Source organism: Zosterops lateralis (assembly GCF_965231275.1).
Source record: "Zosterops lateralis genome assembly, chromosome: 1".
NCBI lineage: Eukaryota > Metazoa > Chordata > Aves > Passeriformes > Zosteropidae > Zosterops > Zosterops lateralis.
Genome location: NC_139762.1, coordinates 104,708,459 through 104,722,751, shown reverse-complemented (window position 1 = coordinate 104,722,751; position 14,293 = coordinate 104,708,459). Strand labels below are relative to the sequence as shown.

At 43.7% G+C, this 14,293-nt stretch overlaps 1 protein-coding gene across 1 annotated transcript in view; it reads right to left on the bottom strand.

Moving 5' to 3' along the window:
• Positions 1 to 2,005, bottom strand: part of COLEC12 (collectin subfamily member 12) — a 92,885-nt gene extending 90,880 nt beyond the window's left edge. The window contains exon 1 of the mRNA XM_083867186.1: positions 1,954 to 2,005. Within this exon, the coding sequence (XP_083723312.1) occupies positions 1,954 to 1,960 (7 nt within the window). The 5' untranslated portion in view covers positions 1,961 to 2,005. The remainder of the gene's footprint in view (positions 1 to 1,953) is intronic.
• Positions 2,006 to 14,293: the final 12,288 nt, after the last annotated feature.

Genomic DNA, 14,293 nt, shown 5'->3' with positions numbered 1-14,293 from the left:
TAAAGAGAATATATGAAAAGCCAACTCTGTACCCAGAAAAGGAAATCACCAAGTCAAAATTTGGTTTGACTCTCTGACTTCCCTAACACTGGCAAAAGCGCTTGATGCGATGATTTGTTCGACACTTTTCTTTTGTTACTAGAACAGTCATTCAAGTGTTCTTCTTTGCATGTTTTATTACTGATTTCTGTAACCCTCTGGGAGAAAGAAATAAGATGGCTGTGATCAGTCTTAGGAAAGCCAAATGGTAAGGACTAGCACTCCCTCTCAATGGAGTGTGGGGCACCAGCGAGTGCTCCCAGGAGCAGGAGTTACATCTTCCCTTTGAATGCCTCTGCTCTACTTTGCAGAGAGCAGTGGAAGCAGAATGGAAGGAAACACAAGTTGCATTACATGTTATTCCCATCCTTGGTCCTTTGCATCCCACCTCTCCCCAAAACCCAAAAGAATGGAGTGTAAGGCTTTCAGTGGTAACAGGCACAGGTTTGTTCTACCTACTACTAGATCCCCATTGTTCTGGTTTGTTCCTGCCCTTACACTTATGCTGATAATGACAAGCTGACAACAACATTTTTTGGCATGAGCAGCCTATAAATAAAGAACATTGTAAATATATTATTTTTAATATGTTGCATGGCCCTGGAGAGACACCATGCCACAGTGCCAGAAGTAATTTAAATAGGTGTGTGGGCTTTCAAAATAAATGCCCCCCAAAAGTTTTTCCTTGCTTCAGGCAGCTACTCTGGCAAGTGAATAAATAATCACATCATTTGGTGTCCTAGACTCTGGAAACTCAGTGTAACTATCAAGATGTTTACTGGCCTCCTGGCATCTGGAATAAAACTCTGCAGTCCAAGAACAGGCACAGTGGTGCCCAAAAGCAATTTTCATATATATGTATGGCTTTTCCCTAAGCTTATTTTTGCCTCTGAAAAAAAAAAAAAAAATAATACATGGATTCAACTCTCACAAAGTCCCAGCTAACTCCTAAACTCTCCATAATGTCCTTTGATGTTTGCATTGTAAGTCTTCCCCCGTGTATAAAGCCTCTGCCTTTTGCTGTAAGGCCATCAATTTTCATAAACAGAATGCTTTCCTGCACCCTCCCCATACATCTTTACTAGGTTACAGAGTAGAAATTTGACAATCTGCTTCTTTATTTCATTTTAAAGCTTGTGATGCCTCTCAGTCACAGCTATGTAGGACAGGCTCAAATGTTCCACCCATTTAAAACAAAAAGAGAAGGGAGAGAGGAAAAGAGAGGAAAGGGAAAAGAAACAAAGTTTCAGTTTGAACAGATGCAAAGTAAAGACCAAAAACTTTCCAGTCGGTGGATGTAGAGGAGAAAAACGCCAAACACATTTCACAAGCCAGTTAAGCTTCTAGTGGCACCTAATCACTGCCAGATGTTTAGAAGCAACACCAAGAACATCGCAAAACGCTGGCAAAAAATAAACAAACCAACCAGGGAGAAACACGAGTCTTCTCGGGGCACCGGCGAGGTGGAAGATAAAAGCTGAGTGCGGAGAGAAGCCGCGCTGGGAGAAGAGCTCACATGCCGGGACACACTGACACACTGACACACGGACAGCCCGCTCGGGGACCGGCACTGCCCGGCACAGACCCCGCACCTCGGGATTGTGGTGACATCCCGCTCAGCCCCTCCTGGCACCGGCTGCCCCTGCTGTCCCTGCCCTGCCCTGCCCTGCCCGCCACCTGCCCGCACCGAGTCCTGCCAGCGCCCTGCCAGCTGCGGCTCAGCCCGCGCTGTCCCCTGGCCCAAGTGCCCGCACTCCCCGCGGTGTCCCCTGGCCCAAGTGCCCGCACTCCCCGCGCTGTCCCCTGGCCCAAGTGCCCGCACTCCCCGCGCTGTCCCCTGGCCCAAGTGCCCGCACTCCCCGCGGTGTTCCCGCTGCCCGCGGTGCCCGGCACGTGTGCGGCTCCCGTCCCTACCTTTCATCTTGGCGCCGGGGCGGGTGGCATAGGAGGGTCGGGGCGCGGCGGGCGGCGGGCGGAGCGCTGCTGCTGCTGCTGCTGCTGCTGCTGCCTAGTGCCGGGCCATGCCCCCGCCGCGGGCCCCGTGCGCAGCCCCAGCCCCGCCGCTGCCGCTCGCCCTGGCTCCTCGGCCGCCGCCGGCACGGGGCCCTCGCCGCCAGCCCCGCCGAGCCCGGCCCGGCCCCGCCTCCCTCCTCCGCCCCGGGGAAGGGGCCGCGGCCGGGGCCGGGGGGCGGGCTCGGGTCCCGCCGAGGATGGGGCCGGGGATGTCACAGCCCGCCCCGCGGGACTCCCGGTCACCGACGGCTGCCCTGTAACTCTCGTCCCGGGCCGCTCCCCAGGGACAGCCCCCGCCGCCCGGGAGCTCCAGCGGGACGGGCTGTTCCCGGCTCTGCGCTCCCCAAGCCCGTGCAGGCGTTCCCCGTGGGTGTGATGTCCCCACAGCAGCGTGCCCCACACGGATGGAGGGATCCTGGGGCGGGGGTGCATAGTGATCTGCTGGGAAGAGGCTGCAGAATCTCAGAAATTCCCTCTGGTGCTGAACGAAGTGGTCCTGTTGGATTCATTGGGACTGCGGGCACTACAGGCACTGGAGAGTGTGTGTAAATATTTGTGGGATTAGGGATATACAGGCCAGTCGTCTTTTATTTTTCTAGTTCTGGATGTTGCCAAGAATTAGGGATCGTTTCCAGGCTCCTGTTTTCATGAAAGGCACGGTTTGTTTCTCTGCAAAGCTACCAATTTTTAGGCAATTGAAGACGGTGATAAATGTTTATGATCCAGCTTTGAGTGTTGACATCAGGGCTGATGAGGCAGGGCAGGTGCAATGTGCACTGGTTCCTTCTGGGGATGAACAAAGCAGTGGAGGCACCAGAGCCCCTCCTGATGCAGTGAGAAGATCCACACGATTTTGCCTTTGCAGTTCAAGGATCACAGCCTGTTGAATGTAGGTATGCCCAAAGAAATCATTATGCTACATGGTCTTTTCAGAGGGTCTGTAGCTCCATTAAGGACCACAGTGTACCAGAAAGGTCGTGGCTCGGGCTCACAGCATTAATTTAACACTAGGTCAAAAAGCACTGGAAACCTATCAAGTATGATCTCATATCAGCAAGGAATGGAAGGTTAAATCCATGGAAAGTAGTCATTCTAGAGCAAAAAGGGAAGAACAGATTCAGAAATCTGAATTCCTTCAGTTGGTCTGATTTCTTGAGTTGACATCAACTTGAGCAGGTTTCACTGACTTGGAGGCAACACCTTTAGTTTGGGACTGATGAAAATATTGGAATACCATCTGCAGTAGCCATTTGCTGCTTTAAAGCAGGGCTCATATATCAAAGAGACTTGACCCAGCTTTTAGTTTACACTCTAGCAGTTGACTGGAATATCATGAGTAAAACACTTAAATCTGAATACAGTCATCAGGTAATTATGGGATCCCTGAAGTGTTGTCTTGGATTAGGACCACAGTGTTTATGAGAGACACTGATGCTTGGTGGTGTGAGGCTCCCAAGTTAAATTAAAGTTTTAAAAGTTTGATTTTTTAGTTTAAAAATTAATAATTTTTATTTAAGAATCAATAAAATTCTGTTTTCAAAACTGAAAGCTATCAAAACTCTGATCCAAAGCCCATGAGTACGTTTACTAAAAGATACCTTTCCATCACTTTTCATTGACTGGATGAAAGCAATAATGAAGCCCCATTTCTCCATAGCAGGGTACTTCTGTTTGAAAACAGAATGCAGAAGGAATGCTTAAAAAAAAAGACGAGGAAAGAAGAATATCACCTTAAACTTGTGTCATCAGGTGATATGCAAAGAGAGGACTGTGCAGGAATTCAGAAAACTCCTCAAAAGCAGTAAATGATAACACTTTTCTAATTTTTTATACAGTAACCTTAATGAACTGAAGGGTAGCGACCAAAATTACAGAGCCTGATGAGTGAACTGCTGCATCTGAGGAAAATATGTTCCTTATTAATTGAAAGAAAAAATATTAGTATTTTGAATTCATATAAAGCTTATGATTGGTTCAGTAGGCCTGGGTTCTACCTTCATTCTTGTGACTTGAAAATATTTATTAATTTGTGAACACAGTGGGACACTTCATATTTCTAGAGTAAGCTTCTATATTGGCTTTATAATCATGTAAGTTGTATTCCACACTGAATTTCTTGTACTCATGTTAGGAATGTGTAAGAAAGTATATGTAAAAATACGTTAATTTAAATGGCTGATGAGCTTCTGCAAATACTGCTATAAAAATCTTGTGTTAGTAAAGAAATGCAGGAACCTCATGAACTGTTTCATATGTCAAATCTTACATTTATAACCAAGTATTTTATGTTTTAGTTTCTGAAGTGAGCATTCTTCTTTCCTTCCCACCAATCTGTGTCTGTCCACCAGAGGAAGGTGTAGGTGTTAGACACCATCACCACCCTTAGCAGTTCTGGGATTAACAAAGAAGTAGACAGATTGTTGATGTATCATGGAGATGGGGTAATTGATCAAGCACACTTAACGAATATCAGTGGATAATTGATATTATGGAGCATATACATTATTGTATGTGTTCAGCTGAATACATACATATTTAGGGTGCAGTGCACTCCATAATACAGGTTTGTATTATGCTAGGAAACATAATACTGTGTTGCCCAGTCACTGGCCTTCACAAATTTTAGCTTTTTATACACTCTTTTATATTTTTCAAGTTTCATTTAAATCTATGGTGAATTTTGCCAAACACAGTTACTTGGCCTTTCTGCAGAAAACCACTGATCTTCTCAGAAGAGTTTCAAGTATATTTTCATGTTCTTTTGTTTTTAGGAAACTTTAGACCATGTTCTAGGGAAACTAATTTCAGAGAAATGCTTCATTTTAGGGGCTTTTTTGTTACCCTAGTTCAGGACATAAATTATGAGGCCTGTTTTTTCATCCAACAATAATAATATAACAGCAGCTTACTACCACAACGGGCTGCCTGTCACATAGCAATCCCATGTTGCAGCCAGATTCAGACTCAGAAAAGGACTAAAGGATCTAAACAAATCATCCTTCTTTAGAAATGTTTGCATATTGCCTTAATATGGCTTGTTTATATGGAACTATTACAATTTATTCATCAAATGCTGAAATAGGGTACCCAAGTGAGTGCTTTGCAGTTGCTGTGGCATGGTGTGACTTTAAGCACTTACCAACCACATGTGCGTTGTTTATTTTTTCCTTGCTACAGTCTCCTCTTGAGTATCAAAGAAGTTTGTTTATAATGAGTCTCACTCACTTTTACTCTGCAAAATGTGTTGAAATTCAGCAGTAATTCAAAAAAGAAGGATGTCAATGTTTAATCTCCCTGTATGCAGTTTAGAATAAACTGTGCAGGGTATGCTAAAGTGATTTAAATCCAAGGTAATGTGCTCAGTTCTTGCTCACTTTGATTCCACTTCATAATGGACAATTACTCTCACCTGGATCATTACCAGAGCCTATACTACAAAATTTGTGCTATTAGGCAAGTCTTGGAGATGCTGGAAGCCTTGGTCCTTGCACATGGGGGCATGTGGGCCATTCTCTTTTGATCAGCAGCTTTCCCATTGCCTGAACCCACATGCAATACAAAAGGGAAGAAATTAAATTTTAAGATGTCTGAAAAATATAATTGCATGCATCATTGAGGAGAACTGCATGTGACACGGGAACCATATGTGGAAGATCATTTGTCTGAAGTAAGTACTATTTGGGTTCCATTCAAAATATGCAATTGAAAAGTAAGAGTTGAGTATTATAACATATTTTAATGATAAATCTTTTTCTGCACAACAATTTCATATTGTTGTTAATGACCATTTTGGAGCTGTGCCCAGAGTGAAGACATTATCCTTGGATTTGGGTAATGAGTTTGTAAATGATCCTGAACAAATGGTAAAGTTATTTGCTAATAATTTTGTTAAATCTGCAGATGACCCTTTTCTTAATCTGGGTAATTAGCATCATAATTTGAAAGTATTTAGTTATCTAGACTTCTCCCTGGCGAGTGAGGTTGTTTTTTTGTTTTTTCTTTCCTATTTTTTGATTAACTTTGAGACTGAGGGAGATTCTGAAAGCAGCAAAACACCTGGTTGTCTTTTCAGTATGCCAGAATTACTCAAAGATACAGACTTGTTCTAGCCGTGGTTTGGATGTTGGTCATGCAAAGGCTCATGTGCCAGTTCTCTGTCTTTCAATTGCTGTGACCTTTTTATCTTGGAAGGAAAAAAGGAAGACAGCTCTAGAATAGACTGGACAGTCACACTGCACTAAATTTAAATAAAAGCGAAATGCTGGAATGCAAGTAAAAATACAGCTATTACAATCATCTGCTGATGAGATTGAGCAACCACAGTTTCATATTTTTGATATTTCATAAAACTCATAATTTTGGTGTTTTTTCATATTTTGAATGAAGAGAGATCATTTGCAGTTCAGAAAGTTTGTGAAATTTTATTCTGGCAATTTACAGACCAATTTTCTTGCATAGTTTTTTGTCAAAATTGCCTAAAACAATTGTAGCTGTTGTATCTGCTGAATATCCAAAGCAGTGAAATATTTGACATTTGCACTCTAGATTTTTCCATAATGAAAAGTAATTCCATTACTGTTAGAGTGTTTAAATGTTGAAGACAGTAAAACCAAAATCAAATAATTAGTGCCAATTTTATTAGTATCCTTACAGAAGCAGAGTTTCATACATTACTTATGACATTTTGTTTGCTCATTGTATGTGTTTCTTTCAACACAAGAAAAATAATTCTGATTGCCTCAGGAATAGATTCCTATTGCCTGAGGTCTAACTAGGTCAGCTCTTCAGCTGGAGTGTATCAAAATTATACTGGTCAGAGTTTGATTTATGATAGAAAGCAGCAAAGACCTCTCCATGTTTTGAGACTGTCCAAATGCCAGTGACATTCAGCTTATGGCTATTGTTAGTGAGAGCAAGGCAGCAGGAACCCAGAATTGGGCTGTGTCAGCCCAGAGAAGCATCAGTCTGCTGTCATTACATGCCACACATCTGGGGTTCAGCTGGGTGTGTTCTGCATGCCCCAGTCTGGCTGTGCGACTTCCCCAAGAGGTGAAGTGATGCATGGAGCTGTCTCCATAAGGGCACCTGGCACTAAAGGGATGGGAAGCCTAAAGGTGCAAACTGCTTAGAGACACCAACACAGCGTGGTTCAGCTGTGTCCACTCCCCAGATTTGCTGGTTATGTCAACAGAGACTCACATGGTAAGTCCAAATGCAGGATACAATCATACAATCATAGAATGGCCTGGGTTGGAAGGAACTTCCAAGATCAGCTAGTTTCACTCCCCTGCTGTGGACAAGGACATCTTCCACTGGACCAGGTTGCCCAGAGCTCCATCCAACATGGCCTTAAACACTTCCAGGGATGGGACATGCACAATTTATCTGGGAAATCTGTTGCAGTGCCTCACCACCCTCACAATAAACATTTATTTCCTAATATCTAATCTTTGTCTTTCAGTTTGAACCCATTCCTCCTTGTTCTGTCACTGTGTTCTTCCGTAAAAAGTCTCTCTCCATTTTTCTTATAGGGTCCCCTCAGGTACTGGAGTACCAATGTGGAATTCCTGAGCACTTGCCTGGCAGTGCAGACCTCAGAGTCAAACAGGGATTGAGTGTGGTTTGTATATTGCTTGGTCACAGGAGAGGATCACAGCAAGAAAAGCAAATAAAAATACAGTGAATCCTCCCTATATTAAGCTAACATTATTGCAATGTATTTTGGCTCCTCAGCCCATGAGTTCCACCCATTAGGACTCCCTAACGCTTCAACAAGTGGGTGTAAGTAGGTCCAGGGGAATATTAAATTACAACTCTTCAGCTCTGACTTTGGCTCAAAAAGTACTGAAGAAAACCCTTTGAAAATCAAGGAACATCATGACTGCAATTGTAAAGTATTTTGCACACTATGTAGAACACATCTGCAAATTATGTAAATTAATATTTATGGCCAGTGTTGAACCTTTGAAGTTTTGCTTTTTGGGATGTACTGAAAATAAAAGATGGTGACTCTGATTAGTATTTTTAGTAACATTTACCAGGTTTACATTGATCTTTTTTTGTTACAGCAAATGGACTTCAAAAAGAACAAATGTACCAAAAGATAGGTAGTGATAAATAGTTCCTTGTATATTGCTTCTGAGACCATATTATCAACAGTTGCTTCTGATGCAACTGGTGTTTTGCTTCTTTCTTCTTTCAGGTAGATTACAGAGCATGAGATATTCACTGGAAATACTAATGAAGGCTCTGAAGAGATACTATGGCTTTTTCATTTTGTCAGGCATGCACAAATAGTTGTGGTCAAAAACCATTACTGAGGTGGTGAAATTGAGCACTCACAAGATAGGAAATGCCAGGAGAAAGATTTCCCATGGGACTTCAATTTACCTGCCTATGTTTGGAATTATTGACAAGACATACACTCCTACTGACAAAAGGTATCAATATGGATACTTGTTTATAATGGTATATTAATTTCTTTCTCTGGTAATTCCATTTATTTGGTACAGAGGAGGGACTGAACTAATTTAGGGAGCATCCATTCAATATTTGATCTTTTCTTCATTGTTCCTTGTCCTGGGTTGTAGTGTAGGATGTACACAAAGTATTTATTCTATCACCATCTTCATGAACTGTTAAACCAAGTGGGGCAGTGTTCTCCCAAGCCCCTGCCTTTGGGCTGTCTTCTGCTAATGGCCCGTCAACACCTTGCCCATGACTCACAGGTAACTCCCTCCAGGGGTTATCTCTGTTTAATGGGCCATCAAGCACCCACTTCACAACTCATTATCCCATTGTGAGATGCTCTGCCCAGGGGGAGGAGCCAAGCATTCTCACTTGGATATAATCTGGGATTTGGGGACAGTGCAAGCAGCCCTTACCCACTGGATTCCCAGAGGACCAGAGCTACCAGACCTTTCTACAGGATCACTGCTTCAGGAAGACCACCTTATCTGGACTGCTTCCTGTACCTCCTCAGGTTGTATTCTGACTCTGTCAGTGGTCTTTGTATTATTGCATTTATTTTATTTTACCTTTTTACCTTTCTTCTTATTAAATTGTATTTCTGACTTGGACCCTCTCACTCGTTTTGCTTTCAAACCACAACATTCCTATAGGTCACATTCACTGCAATGTTCATGCTTTTCTCTGAAAATAAAGTTATTGATTTCCTCTATGTCTGTCATCAGGGTAGCATTTCACAAATCTTAATTAAACATTGCAAGCAATAAGGAATATTAATACCTCCATTTTATAGGACTGAGTCACAGTAAGATTAAAGCTATTCTCTCCTTAAAAGTGAATCACTTGAAGTGCAATAATTTCTTGAGATACCCAATGTTGTTGTTGATGTTTACACTATACACCTGACGCACCTTCCATTTTCCACTTTCCAAGCTTGGCTAAAAGTCCTAGGGACAACCCCATAAAGCTCAGGTACACACTGTGCTCCCTCTGACCTTTCTCTCCCATCTTTCCATGCATGTGAAACCTGCAAAGAGCAACCCTGGCAGGTTCTGAGTGAAACCCCATGAGTGGGTGATTGGGACATGAGGACATGAGGGATGCTGCTGATTGCAGACCAATAATCCAGCTACAGTCATGCACAAGCTTGAAGGCTACATCTCATTGACTTCCATGTCAGGGGGCAGTGCTCAGCCATTCTGCAAATGAAACTGTAGGGTACCTGTCAGGATTGTTGAGAAAAACATGGGTAGTTACAGACTAGGATGAGCTGGATGTTGGTGAGTTGCTGAGATGGGTTGAGGCCAGCTGGTGGCAGCTCATCCCCCACCCAGTTGCTCACTCACTTTCCCCCAGAGAGATGGAGGAGAGGGTTGGCAAGCCAAAAGTGAGAAAAACTCATGGGTTAAGATGAAGGCAGTTTAATAAGTGAATGGGGAAAAAAAGATCCCAGCTGATGCAAAGGCAATCACTCATCACCTCCCACCAGCAGTCCTATGCCCAGTCAGTCTTCGAGCAGCAGCTAAGCACAAAAAGTCCCTGTTTTATTGATGAGCATGATGTATATGGTGTGAAATTTCCCTGGGCAGTTTGGGTCAGCTGTCCTCTCCCAGCCTCTTGCCTACTCCCAGCCTACTCATGGGGCAGCAGAGCTAGAAACAGAGAAAGCCTTTGGTGCTGTGAAAGCACTGCTCAGCAACAGCAAAAACATGGATGTGTTACCTGCACTGTTTTGGTCACAAATGTAAACCACAGCACTGTGCAGGCCACATGAAGAAAGTCGCCTCCACCCCAACCAGACCCAGTGTAGTTGCTCCCATCACATGGGCACTGCCTGGAAGACTCAGAGTCCTGTTCTCTAGCTTCAGCTTTGAAAATCAGAAATTCCTTTTTCTCTGCCTCTTCTCTGACCTTTACAATAGGTGAGGTAGAACTCTTAAAAGACTTAAAGTTTTCTTCTCTGTACAAATCTGGGGTTGACATCTTGCTTCTATGCTGTGCAGGCTCCCACTGGGAAAGAGAAAATGTTATTCCAGGCACAAAGATCACCTACCCACCAGATTTCAGGATTGCGATGCAAAGCCTGGGAAATGAGAGTTTTTAAAGGAAAACATCTACAGGCTTTTGACACAGACAACAATATATACATTTTCCCCTAGGTTCTTTCTTGGAAATGACTGAAAATTTTCCAAAAAAAATTATCAAAAGAAGTCCAAACAAAATCATCCAGAGGCATCCAGCCAGCAGGAGAAATTACAGCTAGAATGACTGAATTTTGGCAAGGCTGTAAGCTCCTTATAATGGAAAGTATTGGGTAACTTTAAGGAAAGGCCAAAACCAGTTCAGGAATGAAGAAAGAATGACCATGGTGGCCAATGATTTTAATCTTTCATCTATCATGCAACCCTATAAAGGGAAGACAACACGAAATGTGTTTGGAGGTATCTGTGGAGAAGACACAGGGGAACAAGCTGATTTTGATCTTTCTTGTTATTCCAGGCTGTCAGGTCTTTTGAAAGCTCTACAGAGCTTTCTCCCACAAGAGAAAACTCAATTTCTGTACTTGAGATGTCTGTGAGGAATGAAACACATTCACCTATACCCCTCTCAGATCCACATAAAACTACCTACAAGCCCAGCTGAGCAATGAGTTACAGCCTTCAGCTTCCAGGCTCAGAATCACCCTCTCACAGGTCCCCAGGCAGAGTATAGACCTCTTTTCTCCACTTAAAAGATGACTGCTCAGCATGCAGCTGGCTTCCAGAGTCTTGTGTAAAGGGTATTCCAAACATTTCATTTTAAAGTTCAGCAAATAAGTGCTGTTATTAGCCCGTTTCAGTACAGATGCTAGAGCAGAGAATTGAGATTGAAAAAAACTCCCTCCTGCTCAGGAGCACATCTGCTGTGGCTAACAGAGCTCACTGAGGTCTCCAGCTCTGCCTCCCAGAAAAGGAACAGCACAGAGATCAAGAGCAAAGCTCCGCATTATTCACCAGCTTTGTTGTTCCTACAGGGACACTTGGGATGGAGAGGAAAGAATTCTGTCACACATTTATAAAATAACCCTTTAAAGTGCAGAGTTTTCATGCTGTCAATTGTAATGCTGTTTTCTTCATGGAAAGAGACCAGGCGTGCCTGTTGACAGAACAATTTTTTGGTCAAAATCTGTCAAAATCAGCGTGAACAGTAGGAAAAGTATATACATACACCTGTTCATTCAAACTTTCCCCTTATGACCTGGAGATCTCTGGGGTTCCTTGGGCAATGGGTAACTGCAAGGGCAGGGAGAACTGTGAAGTATTGAGCAGCACTGTGTTCAGTCCATGTGCCACATGCAATAAAAGCAAAACGCATTTTCATGGGGAATGAAAATGAAACAAGGCACCAGAGGCACCACCTGACCATTGTTCCTGGGGGATGTTTATAAGTTTAAGTATGGAAGAGTTTGCTTCTTCTGTCACCATGTATTTTTCTGAGTTTTGGAGTGTTATTGGTTTTGCTTTGTATTAGATTTCAGAAAATGTACTTCAAAATTGGTAACAGGCAGCTGGTCTGCTCATAGTGTTCCTTTTTTTTCCCCTTGAGATCCTTGCCTGTGTAATAAATTCCATTTTTTTTTTTATTTATTAAATGAATATAGTCAAGGTACTTGCAAAGAAATGAATATCCAAATATATGCAGAAGTGTCAGTGAACAAAACCCACTAGGACAGCAAAATCACAGCATGGAGTCATTTATGTTGGAGGGAACCATCAGGAGGTCTCTGGTCCAGCCTCCTGTTCCAAGTAGGGTCAGCTGTGAGACCAGACCAGGTTGCTTAGTGCTTTTCCCATTTGGATCTTGAAAGCTCCAAAGGCAGAGACTGCACAACCTCTCTGGGCAAGCTGCACTCCTGCCTGGGTGCCACTCAGGCTGATCACTCAGGCTGAAAAAGTTTCTTCTTTTATCTTGTCTGAACCTTGCTTTTCTCAGCTCATGGTTGTTGTCTCGTCCTGCCAAGGTAGAGTGTAGAGTCCAGCTCCATTTCTCCCCATCCTCCCAGCAGGAAGCTGCTGTCACCTGCTGGGGTGCACCTCTGGTTCATGTTCAGCTTGCTGCCCTCCACAGCCCCCACAGCCCTTCCTTTGGAGCTGCTCCCCATGCTCCCAATCCCCAGCCTGTCCCATTCCAGTAAGTTGGTCCATCCTAGGTGCAGAAAATTGTACTTTCTTTTCAATTTCAAAACATTTCTGTTGGCCCACTCCTCCAGCCTGCCTAGATCCAGGACTGCTTCCAAGCCCAGTGAATGCACTCCCCAGTTTTGTTTCATCTGCAGATTTAATTAAAGTGCACCCCATCTCCTCCTTCAGATCAGGAATAAAGGTATAAGATAGGACAGATCTTGCTTGTAACTAGTCACTAGACAAGGTGGCACAAATCATTAACCATTATCCTTTGAACCTTTTGGAACCCTTGGACAAACCCTGTCTAGTTCTATCAATGTTGATCAAAGTTACCCAAGGAACGTCTGACTCAGTTCTTCTTTTTTTAGTTTCTCTCTCCCTGACCATCACTTCTAGGCATAAAGGTCTGAGACACCTTGTTGAAGACCAAGGCAAAGAAGCCATTTCTCAGCCTCACAGCTGCTGGCTACTACATTCAGCAGTGGGTCCAGCTTGGAGAGTACAAACTGCTCCTGGCAGTGGTCTTCTCTCCCCTGACCTTTCTAGACAAGTCCCAAGAAGAACCTGCTGGAGATATGGACAGGTTAATGTACATTAGGTGCGGGGTATTTGTGGCAAACAAAGATGCTTTGAGGCAGTTTGCCTTGGCCCAGCTCATAGGAGCAGTAGTGCACGTTGTCCTAAAGGCAGGGCATTTGCCATGAAGCCACTTTCTGTCCACCCCCGCAAGCCTCCATTGACCCAGCCAAGAAGCATAACTTATGCTATTATCCTTTATTTTACATATTGATAATATTTGTATTTGTATTTAAAGAAAGGTGGAACTTTTAACCAATTTTCCTGTTCTGTTGGCCCAGATGCTACTTCTTTCACAGAACTAAAATGCAGAGTGCAAAATTTTGCTGGTGGTTGATGTGGCCCCTCAGTCTCACAGGAAAAGGGAGGGAAAAGTTTTGAGTCATTCAGCAACAACCACAGGGAAATATAGTCCCATCCACATTCATTTCCAGAGAGGAATTTGAGGTTTGGATGACATAGAAGAGGAATTACTGTGGGGAAAGGACTTCCCAGGCTTTGCTGGTAGAAGGACCTTCCAAAGTGCAGAGGATTTTTATAGCCTCTGTAATTCTTCTAACTCTGTGTTTCTCATTTTATGAGTGTGAGCTGTCTCCATTTCCCTGCCCTTTCCCGTTGGGCTCATTTGTCTTTGTGTAACCCTGATTCAGCAGCAGCTCGGTGCCTTGCGGGACGAGGGTGAGAACTGGCTGCATTTGCTGGCTACAGGAACGAGCATTACCTTGCCTGAGAGGGACTGAGTGAGCTGCTGCCAGCAAACAGACTCAGCTAGCAGAACCTTGGCTGTAACTGCAGCCACCTCTCACTTCCCTCTCCTACAGGGAATGAGGAGTCCTTCTCACTAGGACTGTTTTCTGGTAACTCTTCATGACCTTTTTGCACCCTTGGGGTGAAGAAAAGGGACGTGAAAGTGCAGCCTCCAATTTCAGAAAAAGTGTTCAGCATAGGATCACAGAATCACAGAATGGGCTGCGTTGGAAGGGGCCTTGAAGATCATCTAGTTCCAACCCCCATGCCATGGGCAGGGACACCTT